Here is a 15,888-nt window from a genome sequence, read left to right on the forward strand (position 1 = left end):
TTTAATTTCCTGTATAATTACTAGGCTTCCCGAATAGTCATTGTTAACCTTTTTTTTTTTTTTTTTTTTTTTTTTTGGTACATGGGCCCCTCACTGTTGTGGCCTCTCCCGTTGCGGAGCACAGGCTCCGGACGTGCAGCCTCTGCAGCCAAGGCTCACAGGCCCAGCCGCTCCGTGGCATATAGGATCCTCCCAGACCGGGGCACGAACCTGTGTCCCCTGCATCAGCAGGTGGACTCTCAACCACTGCACCACCAGGGAAGCCCCCATTGTTAACCTTTTTATTCTTTGTTTTCCCCATTAAATAATATCTTAATAATTTACACTTTCAAGTTTCAAAAGTACATTCATATAAATTTTCTCATTTGATACTTAAAACCTTGGGAGCTAGATACCACAGTAAGATTAAGCCCAACATGAAGACGAGGAATTGACTCTGGAGACTGAGACTTCCCAAAGTGACGTAGGTAGTAAGTGATCCTACTGAGGTCTCAATTCAGATCTTCAAATTGGAGATTCCACTCTCATTTCGCTATCCTATACCATCCTACCATCAGTGCATATCTACAACTAGGTAAGGCTGGTATCTAATTTTCATTGTCTGATATTTTAGGACAGACACATTATTGCTTGTATCTTCAAGGCTAATCTAGAGTATAGAGGCTCAGAGTATAGACAAAGGTTCAAAAAGAATGGAGGAACGATTTGTGTGTTAACAGGCAACTGACACACACTTCCTTCTTTCTACTGTGACCGCTAACTGCTCTTTCCACACTTTCATAAGAGGAGATTCCTTAAGTACAGTATATTATCGTAACAATTATAATCCCCTTATTGGTAGTATGAACCCAGACAGTCTATCTGTATGAGGAACATGTCCACACCCTAAAATCAATAGTTTGGGTTGTAACAAACTTAATAAAAATAAACTGTAAACAGAAAAACATCTCCACCAACGTAAGCCAAACATTTAACAACTTGATCTACTGTATGGGTGTTTTTTATCTCCCTGCTTCCTTTTACTTTCAACAAATTATTTTTGCAAATCTACTATGCACTTGACCCTGAACTTATTACAGTGATGGAAGGACACAATCTCTGCTTTCAGAAGCTCTCCTGGTCTAACACAGGTGATTATAATTGATATTTATAATCCCGTGCAATAAACATTATGACAGAGGTAGGCACAAGATGCCAGGCAGACACAGAGGAGAGGTGCTCATTTTTTCTGGTTACAGTAATTTTCAGGAAAACGTTTTCCCACATCTTCTTAAAAAGCAGACTTTGAATCCAATCTTTATCACTTTATCAACATTAAAAATTTTTTTCTTCAAAGCTGACCAGGTGATCAGTGACTCTGTCTTTTACAGTGTACAAGTTACACCATCAGGTGGAAACAATGACCAACTCTTGTAAATGCCAACTTTTGTAGACTTGGTTGTCATTTGAGTTAATCTATGACCATTGATGGTTTAACTCAGATTAATTATTAAATAAATTACAAAGTTCTCCCCAATCTGGTCGGCTGTAACAACTGAAATAAACAAATCAGTCCCTTGATTCTGCTTATTTTCAGGCGTTCTTCCGAAGGGATTTATTCTGTTGACATGGCTCTTAATTATAACCATACATTTCTTTGCAATCCACCTGCATTATTTCATTAGAAAGCGAATGCACTGGCTTTAAGAAAAACTAGTCTTGCCCTAGGTTTGGTCATATTTATATTCCTAAGACTGATTATCAGCAAAATCATAAAGGGGCAGTTTGGGCTTTTATATTCCATTGCTTCTCTCAGAAGCAGCCCTCTGGAGCTGTCTAGCCAGGGGGTCTTGATTGAAGCCAGGTTCCTTTGGGCTTTATTTACTGTCTCTCACCTTCAGTGAAGTACTGATGTTTGACAAGTTCCTCCTTTTGGGTATGCAATTTGGAAGCAGCTCTAGGATAGGTAAAATGATTTGGAAAATCAGCCCAAGTTTGAACCTCGTTCACAGGTGTGGGTGATTTTTCCACTCTGAGCCTCCGTTTTCTTGCTGTAAAGTGGTAGATAATGACACTCTCCTTGTGGAACTGCTAGAGGATTGCATTCGATAATGCTTTCAAAGCATTTAGGCTGTATTTGGCATATGGCAAGCACTCGATAAATTCTATTTAATAAATTCTAGTAGTGGTTTTCCTACCAGTGTCAGGTCTCTAAGGCGTACATTTTTAGAAAGGTGACAGCGGGACTTCCCTGGTGGCACGGTGGTTAAGAATCCGCCTGCCAATGCAGGGGACATGGGTTCGAGTCCTGGTCCAGGAAGATCCCACATGCCGCGGAGCAGCTAAGCCAGTGAGCCACAACTACTGAGTCTGAGCTCTAGAGCCCGCGAGCCACAACTACTGAGCGCGCATGCCACGAGCCCGTGCTCCCCAACAAGAGAAGCCACTGCAATGAGAAGCCCGTGCACTGCAATGAAGAGTAGCCCCTGCTCGCCGCAACTAGAGAAAGCTCGCGCGCAGCAACGAAGACCCAACACAGCCAAAAATAAATTAAAAAAAAAAAAAAAAAAAAGGTGACAGCGACCAAGCAAAATTTTGTTTGTATATATGATTTTCAGAGGAAAGGGTGCACAGTTTTCAATAGATTTTTAAAAGACTTCTGTCTAAAAAGTAGTGTAGAATCAACAAAAAGAGTTTAGGAGTGAAAGCTGTTCTGTGACCGTGAAAGACAACTAACATTAAGTACAAAGATCATGTTTATTCCCGAAGAACTTCTACAGATTTCCCACTGCAGTTTCACCAAACTTCTAACATTGTCCTCACAGTCCTTTAGATTCCCACCAGGATATCAGGGTACAGATGAAAGGATCCCACCTACCTTCCTTTCTAGGAAGAGACAACTGACTATCAAAGAGGCCGGGACTGCATAATTTTTATACGGGCAGGTTTTAGAATCAGTCAAACCCATACTTCAAATATGACTCCATTACTTATAAACTGTGTGATTTTAAAGTAATTTAACTTCTCTGAGTATCAGTTTCTTCAAGTACATCCTCTCTGTCACACTCCTGATTTGGGAAAATAACTGTCCAAGGTACAGAAAAGAGGAAATAAGATTTCTGTAATTCTTTTGATGTTCCTGGGGAGGAACTAAAGACAAAGATTGCTGGGGAAAGGAAATGGGGACATATGGGATCGGTGGACAAGGCTGGCATTACAAATAATCAGAATAAATGAGTCCAGTATAGTGTTCTTTGTGGGGTGATGGAAAAGCCCACCCAGTCTCCTAAACTTCTTTCATTATGTTATTCTGTCTGAAATTCCATCCTGAGAAATAATTCCTTTGGATCAGTAAGAGCCCCGGGGAGGCAACCAGTACTCCCAGGTGGGTTATTGCCTGTCTTTATGAATCCCTCCTCCCCCGCAAGGATAGACAATAAAGGTTCTAGGTGATAGCCCTCTCAAGGGTACTAGACACAGGGCAACAAATTGAGTCACTCACACAATTTCTGCCTCAAGACTGGGAAGGCCTTGGTAGGGTAGGGAACTTACAGTTCCTTGTGAGGGACAAAAGTCCCCAAGGCGAGGTTTCTAGAACAAAGGAAGTTAAGTGGAGGGGGCAGAATGGGGAAGAAAGTGAAGCTGGAAAGAGATGCAGGAAGGATGCTAAAAAGAGACTTCCTTCTTTTCTTCCGCAAATGTGTCGGGAACATGTGGCGAAACTACACAGGTCGGTCTTGCGGCTTAATAGGAAATTGGCAGGGGTGGGGGGTAGGAGTTCTTTTTAGTTCGGGAGGACGGCGGCGCACTCTGGGGGTGGGCGAGGTTTGGGTAAAGGAGCTGGCCTCCGATGGGGAGGGAAGGAAGGGGGAGTGGGGCGAAGACGCAGGCTCCCGGGTGTGGCGTGCAGGTCTGGGCCCGTCTCCACCACTCGCTGGCCGCCAGTCACTCAGGCACGTCCTCGTCCGCGTGCATGCCACGAGATAATGAGCGGAAAGCGCTGGCACAGGGCCTGGCATCTGGCAGCCGCTGGATAACGCGAGCCCCTGCTCTGGCTGTGGGCACTGGAGACGCGCCCTCTGTTGCAGTGTCCATAGTGTGCCGGGCACTGGGCTTGCACTCAGCACCCTAACATCCCTAAACCTGACCCCCAGCCCGCGAAGTAGGGCTCGTCATTCTCAGCGTACAAGTGGGGAAACCGCGGTTTTGAGCAGCGGTTGCTCGGCTAAGAAACATCCGAGACCTTCCTGGGACCTTTGGGCTAAGGTTCGTTCTCGAAAAGGTTAAGGGGCGGCGGGTGACCCCAAGGGCCTCGCCAGGGGCACAGGGCTCACCCGTGAAGGAGTCGGGAAGTCGCCGGGCTTGGGCTTCCGCTGATGGCCGCTTGTCAGACATGATGCCCGAACCGGAGTCGCTACTCTCAGGTCGCTGTAGCCAGGGCCGGAGCGGGAGCGGCGAGGAATGCCCGGAGGCGACCCAGGAGCCCGCGACCCAGCCAGCAGCCCCGCCCACTGCCCGCGGCCCGGCCAATCGACGCCCAGGACCGAGGAGGACACGCCCCCACCCTCCACCGCCCTCCCCTCCCGCGCGGCAGCTTCTGGGGAGCTTCCCGCTATCCAAGGGCTGAGGGGCGTGGCCTGAGGGGCGAAGGATCCCTGAGGCGGGGGTCCGGGCCGGGGGCAGCACCGGAAGGGTGGGGCGGTGGCGGAAGGGAGGGGCGGAGGCCACAGGGCTAGGAATTGCGGCAGAAGAGACAGGGGCGGGGGTAGAGAGGATGGCCTGAGAAAAGGCTACGAAGAAGAAAAAGGCGCCCCTTCTGGGCAAAAGAATTAGAAGAAAATGGTGCCTTCCTTGGGCAGGGTAGGGTCTGAGTGAAGGGAGGAGGCAGAGAGGCACCTGTGTTGTGTGGCCAGAGTGAGGACGCCGCGCCCAGCCCTAGACTGGGAGCACCCATCGTGTGAGGGGAAGAAAGCGGCGCGACCACCCTCGAGCCCAAGGGAGTGAATTCGAGTGTGGTGCCCTTTATTCAAGTAAAATCCTTTCCGAGCCCTTGCCGTCGCCAAGCAGCGTGCTCTTTGCTAGGGGCGGAGCGGGCAAGGAGCAGACACGGGGCCCGCCCTCGTGGAGTTGACACAGGTAACAAGCAAGTAAACAAGTCATTATACTGGGGGAAGAGCGCGACGAAGGGCACGGGGGACTCAGAGGATAGCCGAGGGCAGCTACTCTAGTTAAGGGGACAAGGGAAGGCCGCTGTAAGGAGGTGGCATTGAGGTGTGACCTGAAAGATGAGAAGGAGCCACCCTTGGGAAAGGGGACTGGCGGGGCGGGAGGTCGGAAAGGGAATCCCAGGCGGAGGGAAAAGCACAGGCAAGAGTATTCCGCACCTCACGCTTTGTGCTGGGTGGTGGCTGAAACCTCACCTTTGAAAACCAGGCTGTGTTTTATTCTCGATAAAACTTGTCCGAATGCAAACCGTTCAAAGTATGGAGATGCACACAAGCAGGTGCACTTTTAAAAACATTTCATGCAGAAACAAATACAGATTCTCAGGAAGTTGCAAAGGCAGTGCAGAGAGGTTATAGGTATCCTCTACCCAGTTTCCCCCAATAGTTACGTCTTACTTATCTGTAGTATCAAAGCCAGGAAATTGACAGGGGCGCAAACGTATATATAGTTCTATGCCATTTTGTCTCAAGCATAGATTTGTATAACCACCACTACAGTCAAATACAGAGCTATTCCATCACCACAAAGTTCTCCCTTTGGCCTTGTAATATCTAACACTTTGTGGTGTTTGGGTAATTGAAATGGGAGACTTTCTAGTTTTAGGTCTGGAGCCTTGTGGTGGTCAGGGTAGAAAGTGGAGCACACACGATTGTTAACAGGTGTTAAGAGAGTGGCTGATCATCGTTGCTTTGGGGTACAGACACTAGTGTGTGGTTCACGGCTAATGCAGAGCTCTCAAGTTGATCTCCAGTCACATGTGGGAAAGAACTGCTTATATTCCTGGGGGTGGAGTACAGCTTGTGCAGTCACTTGGTTTATAAGCCTTCTGGAGCAGATAAGGAGGGGAGTACAGTTATTTAATGATCCTTTCCCTCTAAATTATCCTGGAGAAAGTCCACAGCTTCATTTTTTCCATTCCATAGCGAATAAGCCCCAGAGGCATGAACTTCCTGTTTATGCCGCGGTTCCCAGGAATGAGGAGCAAATGCACAGGCGGCTAATTAAAACTTTTAATAAAGGAGGGTTTGATTACACATTGCATAATCAATTTGTGAAAAAGTATTTAGCTTGCCTTTTTGCTGGAAAGGAAAATATTTCAGAATGAATTTAATGTTTGTACTCCTGCCTGCTGCGTTGATTCAATTCTCAAGGCAATTCCAACAGCATCACTTCTGGAGAATTAGAAAAGAGGCTTCACCCTTTGGGACAAAGAATTTGGTAAACACTTGTTGGCCCTGGTTTCAGGTTGCATCAGTTCGGCAGCTAATTCCAGGCCCCAAGCTGAGAACAAGACTTGACTTGATTTTTAGATTACTTTCAGAATAGATCGGAATTTACAGATTTAGATTTTAAAACGCTGAATTTCACTTGCCCCTGAAACTGTTGTATTCTGGCTTTCTTATGCATATTATGTATAAATGTATTGATTAAATGTACTTTAAAAATAAATATTATTGTATCACCCTCTCCCTTTGGGGGAATTTCTAGTCCTAAAATTTCTTCCAGTAGTGATTAGAAGTTAGAATGTTTTTTGAGAACTTTATGCTTTAAAAACTGAGACTTATTATATGAAATTACAAATAATTTGAAGAAAGAAAGAATTACTTCTCCTATTATTGCCTCTAACAGAACTATTATCATTTTGGTGAATTTTTCCTCTAGCTGTTATTTAAAGTATATTTGCATATAAGTTAAAATCAGAGTATTTATTCCATATTTCTTTCATGTTTTATTTTGCTGTTATTTCCCTAGCATATTCAGGGTACCAAATTAAGTATTGATTGATGGTGACAGCGATGACATTAAGACATGGAGATGGGTTTGAGACAGACATGCACCATGAATTCATAATTGAATAAGTCAGAAGGAAATTTAATTAGTCTTTTTCCTGTGTCCACGTAAGAAATGCTTTAAGAACAACAGAGAAAAGTCCTTATTTATTTTCTTTTCCTTTAAATTATGATTCCAGGCTGTTCACAGTGACTGCAGTGAAATCAGCTAACCAAATGCTTTTGAGGGAACAGCAGTACCAGCAAGCTATGTCTGTATGTGGCATTTTCACCAGGATGGGTCTAACTAGGTTGATCTGTTTCTCTGTGTGGACTAATTCACTTTTATTGTATCACAGCAGCATTTTTGTCTTCTTAGCCCTTCTGTTCTTCAGGAAATTAACGGAACTGAATCATAACAGGAGTTTCACCAGTGGATTTTGTACATTTGGGCTGTGGCAGCAGACCAATTACACCACAGCACTTGGTAAGAGCACTGGGTGTTTGTGTCCTCAGGTCTTATGAAAATAAAAAGCATTACTGAAACATTGGTGGTATTTAATAGAGTCATCTATGGCAAGAATTTTATTAATCTGCTTTATTTATCAGTTCACAAAGCAAATATTTGTTGAATACCTATTATGTGCCAGGCATCGTTGTAGGTGCCTGGGATAAAACAATGAACAAAAAAGACAAAAATTCTTGCCCTCATGGAGTTTTCTTTCTGGTATTCCTTTCCACATGTATTAGTTTGCTAGGGTTTACATAACAAAGTACCACAGACTGGGCGGCTTAAACATCAGAAGTATATTTTTCTTACAGTTCTGGAAGTGAGAAGTCCAAGATCAAGGTTCAGCAGAGTTGGTTTCTTCTAACGGGCCTGAGGGAAGCATCTGTTCCAGGTCTCTCTCTTTGACTTGTAGATAACTGTCTTCTTCCTGTGTTTTCACATCGTCTTCTCTTTGTACACTTCTGTGTCCAAGTTTCCTCTTCTTATAAGGACACCAGTCGTATTGGATTAGGGCCCACCCTAATGACCTCATTTTAACTTAATTACCTCTTTAAAGACCCTACCTCCAAATACAGTCACATTCTAAGGTCCCAGCGTTTAGGATTTCAACATGTGAATTTTGGGGGAACACAGTTCAGCCCATAATACCACGTATGACTATGGTGTATTCAAATCTTTGTCCTGCTTGTTTTCTCATATTAATATCTCTGAGGTATTCAAAGTCATGTATGTTTCCCTGTAAAATGTATCCAGGTAACCTATAATTATGAGTAATTATTTTTCTAGACATGATTTATTTTTAATAAATACTGAAAGTTCTTGGTTAGGAAGGATTACTCTGCTAGGAATGTTGCTCCATCTAGTGGCCGCTGTATTCAACTACTTCTGTCAAAGTTATAAAAATGAATAAAGAGGCACTATGTTGGAGAAAGGATTCTCTTTTCAACAGGCTATTATTCACAGGGCACTAAGGATTCATGATAAAAAATATTTTATCCATCACTGTATGTGGAATGAAAGAGAGGTCTACATAATGACACTGTTTTTAATAATTCAAGTAATATCAGTACCATCATTTACTATCACTACCAGTTACTGTTTATTTTTTATCTCCATGAGGAAACTGAGGCTTGGTTTACTCCCTTGTCCAAGATCTCACAGGTTATAAGTAGTGTTTGTTTGAAGTCTATATGACTTCAGAGTGTAAGCGCTTAATCACTCAGGATAAATAAAAAGAAACAAAAAGACTCAAACATTTTGTAATGCATTCCTAATAAGTGACACATCTAAGCATACACCTAAATGAGTACTCACGTTTGTCTTCAATCTTGATATATACTTAACCTTTATCTTGAAATGATACTTTATTGTTCAGTGTTTGTATCATCGTTGATGTGCTGTGTCAAAGTGTGTCTGTCTGTCTTAGATAATGAATTTATAAAGGACACGATCAACAACCAGGTCAGTATTTATTTCATACCTTGAATTACGTCAAACATTTAAAATAACTAGTAAAAAGTTTGGACTCTTTTGGTAATTTTAAAGAATAATTTTTGTTTCTCTATTATACAGGTTGAATGCGGCAGCTAACTTGCCTGGAAACATCAGGAAACGCTTCTGCAGAAAGCTGAGTTCAGTAGGATAAATACAAGTTAGAAAAGGATGCCTTAGGAATACAGAGAAGCCCTTGTAACTGCATGGGAGTATGACAGTTTGACATTTTGGGAGAAATGTAAGTAGTCAGATATGCAGGGAGTGGGAGTGATAAGAGATGACAATGGACTAAAAGGCATATGCCAAACTGAGAAGGAAATTATGAAGCCATAAGTTATGGAAGATCTTAGCAAGAGAGGTGGAATGAACCCTTCTTATCAAAAGATCATGTAATAGACAATCTGAATAGGTCTTTATCTATTAAAGAAATTGAATAAGTAATAATCTTCTAAAACAGAAAGTCCAGGCCCAGATGGGGTCACTGGTGATTTCTACCAAACATTTAAGAAAGAAATTATACCAATTCTCTACGGTCTCTTCAATAAGATAGAAGCAGAAGGAGTACTTCCTAACTCATTCTGTGAGGCCAGGATTACTCTAATATCAAAATCAGACAATGACATTACATAAAAGAAAACTACAGATTAATATCTCTCATGAACATAGGTGCAAAAGTTCTCAACAAAATATTAGCAAGTGGAATCCAACAGTGTATAAAAGAATTATATACAGTTACATATAAAATGGTGTAACATTTGAAAATCAGTCAGTGTAATCCATCACATCAACAGGCTAAAGAAGAAAAGTCACATGATCCTATCAATAGATGCAGAAAAAGCATTTGACAAAATCCAATAGTCATTAATCATAAAACTGAGTAAGGTAGGAATAGAGAGGACTTCCTCAACTTGATAAAGAACATGTACGAAAAACCTGCAGTGAACATCATGCTTAATGGTGAGGCACCAGAAGCTTTCCCACTAGGATCAGGAACAAGGCAACTCCTTTTCAACATCATATTGGAAGTCCTTGCTAATGAATAAGACAGGAAATGGAAGTAAAAGGTATACAGATTGGGAAGGGAGAAAATAAAACTGTCTTTGTTTGCAAAAGACATGACGGTCTATGTAGAAAGTCTGTACTTGTACTCTTACAGTATTATATAAGGAAGCAAAAGAAAGGAGGAAATTAAACAAACGAAGAAAGGGCCCAGAACAAATGGCTTCACATTTAATAATGGTGTTTTCTTATGTAGTTAACAATTGATATATGAACGTAAGGTTATTAAAATGAATGTTCCCAGTATATTATTTGCGGCTAGCTGAGCGTAAAATATCTTCTCGCTATTCTTGAAAATTTTTTTCTTGGACTTTAAGACATAATGGTTTGGAGCTACTGGATACAGTTACTACATCATTGGGCATTTTATGGGTGCTATTTGTTTGTACACTGTATCTTTACTTTAAAAAACCTTTCTTTAAAGAAGTTAACAGTGATCATTTCGATACTAGCTATTAAGTAATGCAAGCATAGTAATGTTGCATTTGATTATTGTGCCTGTGCTCCCCGTCTTTTTACAGTACTGCATTCCCGTAGGTCATGATAAGTAATCACTCATGTTACCTTTTTGCATATTGCCTAATCTCCATTTATAGAAGAGGCAAATGAGTGAGGCAAATAGAGGTGTGGTTAAGATCACAGGCTCTGTGCCTCCATTGCCTGTGTTAGAATCCTTGTTGCACCATTTCCTAGCTCTCTGACCTTGGGCAAGTTATGGAAGAATAAGTGAAATAATCCATGTAAAGCGCTCAGCACAGTGACTGGCACATAGTAAGCACTTCATAAGTGTTAGTGGTTACTAAAAGTAGTTGTATATTACACAGACATTATATACTATTTTTATTATTACAACAAACAATGACACCATGGATTTAAACTTAGGTAGCTCTGACCCTAAAGCTCCCCCGTTTCCCTCTATCAACACCGTCTCTGTAAATTTTTACTCATTGATGAAGACAGAACTGATTCTCTTTAAATTGCTTTGGCTCCGTGAAAGAAGGTTTGCCAGTTTATCAGTCCAGATAGAGTAGATTATGCTGCATTAATGAACAACTTCCATATTTCCATGATTTTCCACAAAAATCTTTATTTCTTACTCCCATTTCATGTCCTGGGATGACAGAGGCTTTTTCATCATAGTCACCCAGGGATCTCAGCACATTTTAACATGTGCTTCCACCATCACCAAGGGAGGGAAAAGGGGATGTGGTGACTTGTGCACTGTCTCTTGAAGTCTTCTGCTTGGAAGTGACACACGCACTGATGCTTATATTTCATTGGCCAAAGCCAGTAACACAGCTGGGTCCAACTTCAAACGAGCAGGGGAAAGTGCAGTTTTCTGGGTTTAGGAAAGAGAGAATTAGACATCAGTGAGCAGCATTAATAACTACCAGACCAACAATTTGAATTTTTTTCAGTTTCCTAAGTTGATATTTATCTTTTCAATTTCTAAATCTGCCCCCATCCTTTCTTATGTATACAGATCTTCCTCAACTTATGATGGGGTTATGTTCCAGTAAACCTAAGTTGAAATCGTAAGTTGAAAATATTATAAGTTGAAAATGCGTTTAGTACATCTATCCTACTGAACACCATAGCCTAGCCCAGCCTACCTTAAACGTGCTCAGAACACTTACGTTAGCCTGCAGTTGGGCTAAATCATCTCACACAAAGCTATTTTATAATACAGTGTTGACTGTCTCATGCGATCTATTGAATACTGTACTGACAGTGAAAAACAGTATGGTTGTCTGGGTACAGAATGGTTTTAAGTGTATCAGTTGTTTCCCCTTGTGATTGTGTGGCTGACTGGGGGCTGTGGCTGCCCAGCATCAAGAAAGAGTGTCGTCGCTAGCCTGGGAAAAGATCAAAATTCGCAATTCAAAGTACAGTTTCTTCTAAATGCATATTTTCATGCCATTGTAAAGTAAAAAAATCGTTGAGTTGAACCATTGTAAGTCAGGGATGTTTGTATAGATTCTTCAGGAAAAAGCCTAAGTATAGTTTCAGAGAAACACCTTTCAGAGAGGTATATCAGAGTTATCTGGAGACTTTTTCAAGGTCATGTGCCCAAGGCCCACCCAAGAATGGAAATATCTATAGGTCAGGCTCTGGGTGTGTATCTTTTGAAAAAGCTCCCCAGATGGTTCTGGTTTGCTCCCTGTTGTGACTATGCAATTGTAAACTCATATTTGTTTTCAAGGGTTGTCCTTAAGACAGATGGGAGGAAACAGAGCCGAAAGGGTCAGAAAGAGGAAGGCATCAGGAAGGCACTATGACTCAAGTGTAGCAGGGTTCTCAGCTCAGGCTGAAGCTGTGCTCACATCACAAGTCAGTATATCTGGCTTCTGGCATGGGTAGATGACTCCAGGGTTCCATTTACATAAAGGAACACCAATCCTCATGAGAAAGACCTCACCTTAAGTTAAGGGAGACTTGACCCTGCCCCAACTTTTTATTGAAAATATTTTTTTCAGAAGATTAAAAGAATTTACCCACCACTTAATTCAGTAAGTGCTACCATTTTGCCATATTTGTTTTATTTAGTTATTTTTTTTGACATCCACTGATGGTTGTTGCTTGAATCAATTATTTCATGGAGGGGCGGGGGTGCCAAATGGTGATTTTCTGATTCTCCCATTCTTTCTACATTTATTATCACTGTCTAGCATTCTTCAATAAAGAGGAGCTTTCCTTTATCAACTGGAGATGAATTAAGTTTTTCCTAAAAAGGCAGAATAAATAAATGCTTAATTTTTTAAACTAGGGAAGATTTTTCAGGAACCTATGTTTGATTGAAGGACATTTGGCCAGCATTGTAGTGGACAGATGATCTGAGTATAGCAGAGGCTTATGCATTTAGTTCTACAGCCCAGCTCTCAGACTCAGAATGATAGAGCATGGTAGCTAAAGTGGAAAATGGTGTAGGAATTATAGTGGCTGTAACACTGAGAACAGAAAGTGTCAATAGCATCAGTTGCAAGGCTTGGGAAGTGCTAGAGGACAGGACCCATGGCACAGACATTGGCAGGTTCCATCAGGACTGGTACCTGTTGGTGGGTCCCAGTAGCTAGCTATAGTACCGTCGGTGGCCACGGCAGCATGGCTGCTGTTTTGTTCATTAGCAACGCCAGGAAACAGCAGCAGCAGAAGAGCAAATGGCGCCAACCAAGTGGGTAATCAGAGGATTTTTCTGTAGAGCATCCATGAGGCAGCCATTGGGACACCCAAAGCTGTTGCAGGGAAACTGGAGCTCTTGACGTGCTGGTAGAGTCCAAATCGGAGTCAGAGACATACGGATTTGGGAGACTTAATACTTTACTCTTGGGCTGGTGTGATCTGGGGAAAAAAGTGCTGCATCTTACCAAGAACAGAAAATGGTGAAGAAAGGGTTCTTTTTAGGCAAAGGAAACTCAAGGGATAAAGTGATGTATACAATTCAAAAGGCAGGGAGATGATGGCAGGTGGATTAGATTGAAAGAGAAAATCCAAAGATACCAGTTGACTAGTTGAGGGAAGCAGGGAATCCATCGGTATTTCATGACAAGCTTAGGGAAGCTAACCACCTGGCAGAAGTCCGTAGTGCATGGATGGCTGAAGGGCCAGTTTTCTGATCCACAAGTATATCTCTCTCCATTTATTCAAATCTTCTTTTCTGCTTCTCAGTGCCATGTGATTTTTTAATAGTAAACAGTTTCAATTAAAGAAAAATTAAAAGTTTATTCCTGATAGAATCCACATACCCTGAAGAGTGAAAATGGTCTGAATATAAGGTTTCTTCTAATCTGTACTGAACATAGGGGTTGTGGTTACTAAAAGTTAGTCAAACCACATATAGGAAGTAAACTAATGATTGCTTTTTCCTTCCACTTTTAGGATTTTTTTTTTTAAGGGAAGGCCGTTTTTATTAAACTTGTACATTTTACTTCTTCCTTTGAGAATCCTAATTAAAAAACATGTTTCTGCTTACTTTAAAAAACAAAACAAAACAGAAAACAAAGGAAACTATTAAACATTACTTTTGTGATCGGAAAGGAGACAATAGGATTCAACGTAAGCTAAGAAAACTATACGTGGAGCAAAGAAATAAATCGAAGAGGAACCAACTCCGATCTAGGGCTAAGACCATTTGCAACGTGCACAGCCCTTCACTAAGAATTTCCAAAGCAAACCCATCCCGGGAGACCAGGGAGCAGCCCTCTTACCTTCTGGATTAACAAACAGACCAAAAGCCCTAATGATCAAGCAAATACAAACCAATCACTCTATTTGAAAAAGCACAGATGCGTTCAACACTTGTCTCCCCTCCCTTCCCAGATTCTCTTCATTAACGGGGGATTGAGGAGGGCAGCCCCTTGGCGACAGGGCATTCACAGGACGTAAGTGTTCTTCACCAGCTGCTCTTTGTCGTCCCCAGAGCTCCGCACAGTGCGGGGGGGCGCGCTCCTGGTTCCTCCGCGCCGCCCTGATCAGGCGGACCACGGAGGCTCCCAGCAAGAGCGTCAGGACCATCACGAGCAGCCCTGCCAGGACCACCGCTTTAGTGCGGGCCAGGGCAGGACACAACTGCTTGCCGAAGCGGCGCTGCACGCACTCCTCCTTGGAGGGGTGGCTGTTTTTATTGCCCCGGCATCCGCCGTAGGTGAAGTTATCACAAGAGTTCTTCTCGGCATTAAAGTACCAGCGTGGGAAGGATGCGCGGCAAGCCCCAGGAACGGCCTTGGCAGTGCAGTATTCTTCATAGTTAAACATATCATATCACTGGACAGGTCATCAGAATCCTGTCTTCCGCAACACTTGGGACAGAGGAATCTGCTCCATTCCTGGACAGGTCATCGATGGTGTTTACTGTGACACCAGCACACTTTGCAAGACACTCCTCCTTGGTCATGGAATTATTGTCATTCCCTCCACAGCCTCCGTACACAAACTGCTGGCAGGATCCGTCAGTGACGTTGTACCACCACTTAGGGATGGAGGCCGGGCATTTCCCCACACTCTTCGAAACTCGGCAAAAGTCTGTGCAGCTGTGTGTGGCTGGAGAAACACCTCACTCTTAGTAGGTGCCCTTGCTTCCATGGACGCCACATTCTCCGTCGGCCGCCTCAGCGGGAGACGAGCAGCGATGCCAGCCGGGTGAGGAGTGCCCAGTACCGCCTCAGCCCACACAGCTGCGCCATGAGGGGCTCCACCCCTAGGATTTTTTTTCTGAAATATAAAAACAAAGTGACTTTTTGTCACACTTCCCGTAAACATTGGTTTATCCATGGAGAAATGGAAACTTTTTCTACTGGAAGAAGGTAAGCTGAGAACTACTGCTGTGTTTGGTTCTATTTTTATTATTTATTAATCAAATATACATAGACTGAAAGGAAAATAAAAAAACAAGCTATGCATTAAATCATGGCAAACAGTCTATTGTAATCTGCATTTCATAAAATTAAGGATAATTTGTAATTTAATTTCATAAAATTAAAATCCCCTCAAAATTAATAAAATTAAATTATGCTTAGCATTCAACTAAGTGATTGTAATTCAGCATAGTGGAACCATCTTTTTTTACTATAAAAGCTACCATGTGTTTATGGAATGGCAGTACAGTAATTAGTAAAAGTGTTTGGTTTTGTCAGTGATTTTTTTCCCCTTGAGTGGAATTAATCAGTTTTTATACTCTGTAAGCAGTCATTGAATCATTCTTAGCTCAGTGTCAGGTAATTTAGTCAGGTGATGAAATCATCACAAGACTTTCTTGAGAGCTCTAGACCTTCCAAAGTGGCAGAAAGTTAATTGTTGCCTCAACAGTACTAACAGGGGCATTGGGCATGCACAATTTTGTGGCTGCAAGGAAAG

The 15,888-nt window shown here is 42.4% G+C and overlaps 1 protein-coding gene and 1 pseudogene across 1 annotated transcript in view; both read right to left on the reverse strand.

Annotated features, from left to right (window-relative positions):
• The window catches only part of STOM (stomatin), a 28,492-nt gene extending 24,024 nt beyond the window's left edge, over nucleotides 1-4,468 (reverse strand). The window contains exon 1 of the mRNA XM_024762262.1: nucleotides 4,314-4,468. Coding sequence (XP_024618030.1) covers nucleotides 4,314-4,374 — 61 coding nt within the window. The 5' untranslated portion in view covers nucleotides 4,375-4,468. The remainder of the gene's footprint in view (nucleotides 1-4,313) is intronic.
• A 9,466-nt stretch (nucleotides 4,469-13,934) lies between these two features.
• LOC112411473 (kunitz-type protease inhibitor 2-like) lies at nucleotides 13,935-15,333 on the reverse strand (annotated as a pseudogene).
• Nucleotides 15,334-15,888: the final 555 nt, after the last annotated feature.

Source organism: Neophocaena asiaeorientalis, unplaced genomic scaffold (assembly GCF_003031525.2).
Source record: "Neophocaena asiaeorientalis asiaeorientalis breed wild unplaced genomic scaffold, Neophocaena_asiaeorientalis_V1.1 scaffold78, whole genome shotgun sequence".
NCBI classification, from domain to species: Eukaryota; Metazoa; Chordata; class Mammalia; order Artiodactyla; family Phocoenidae; genus Neophocaena; species Neophocaena asiaeorientalis.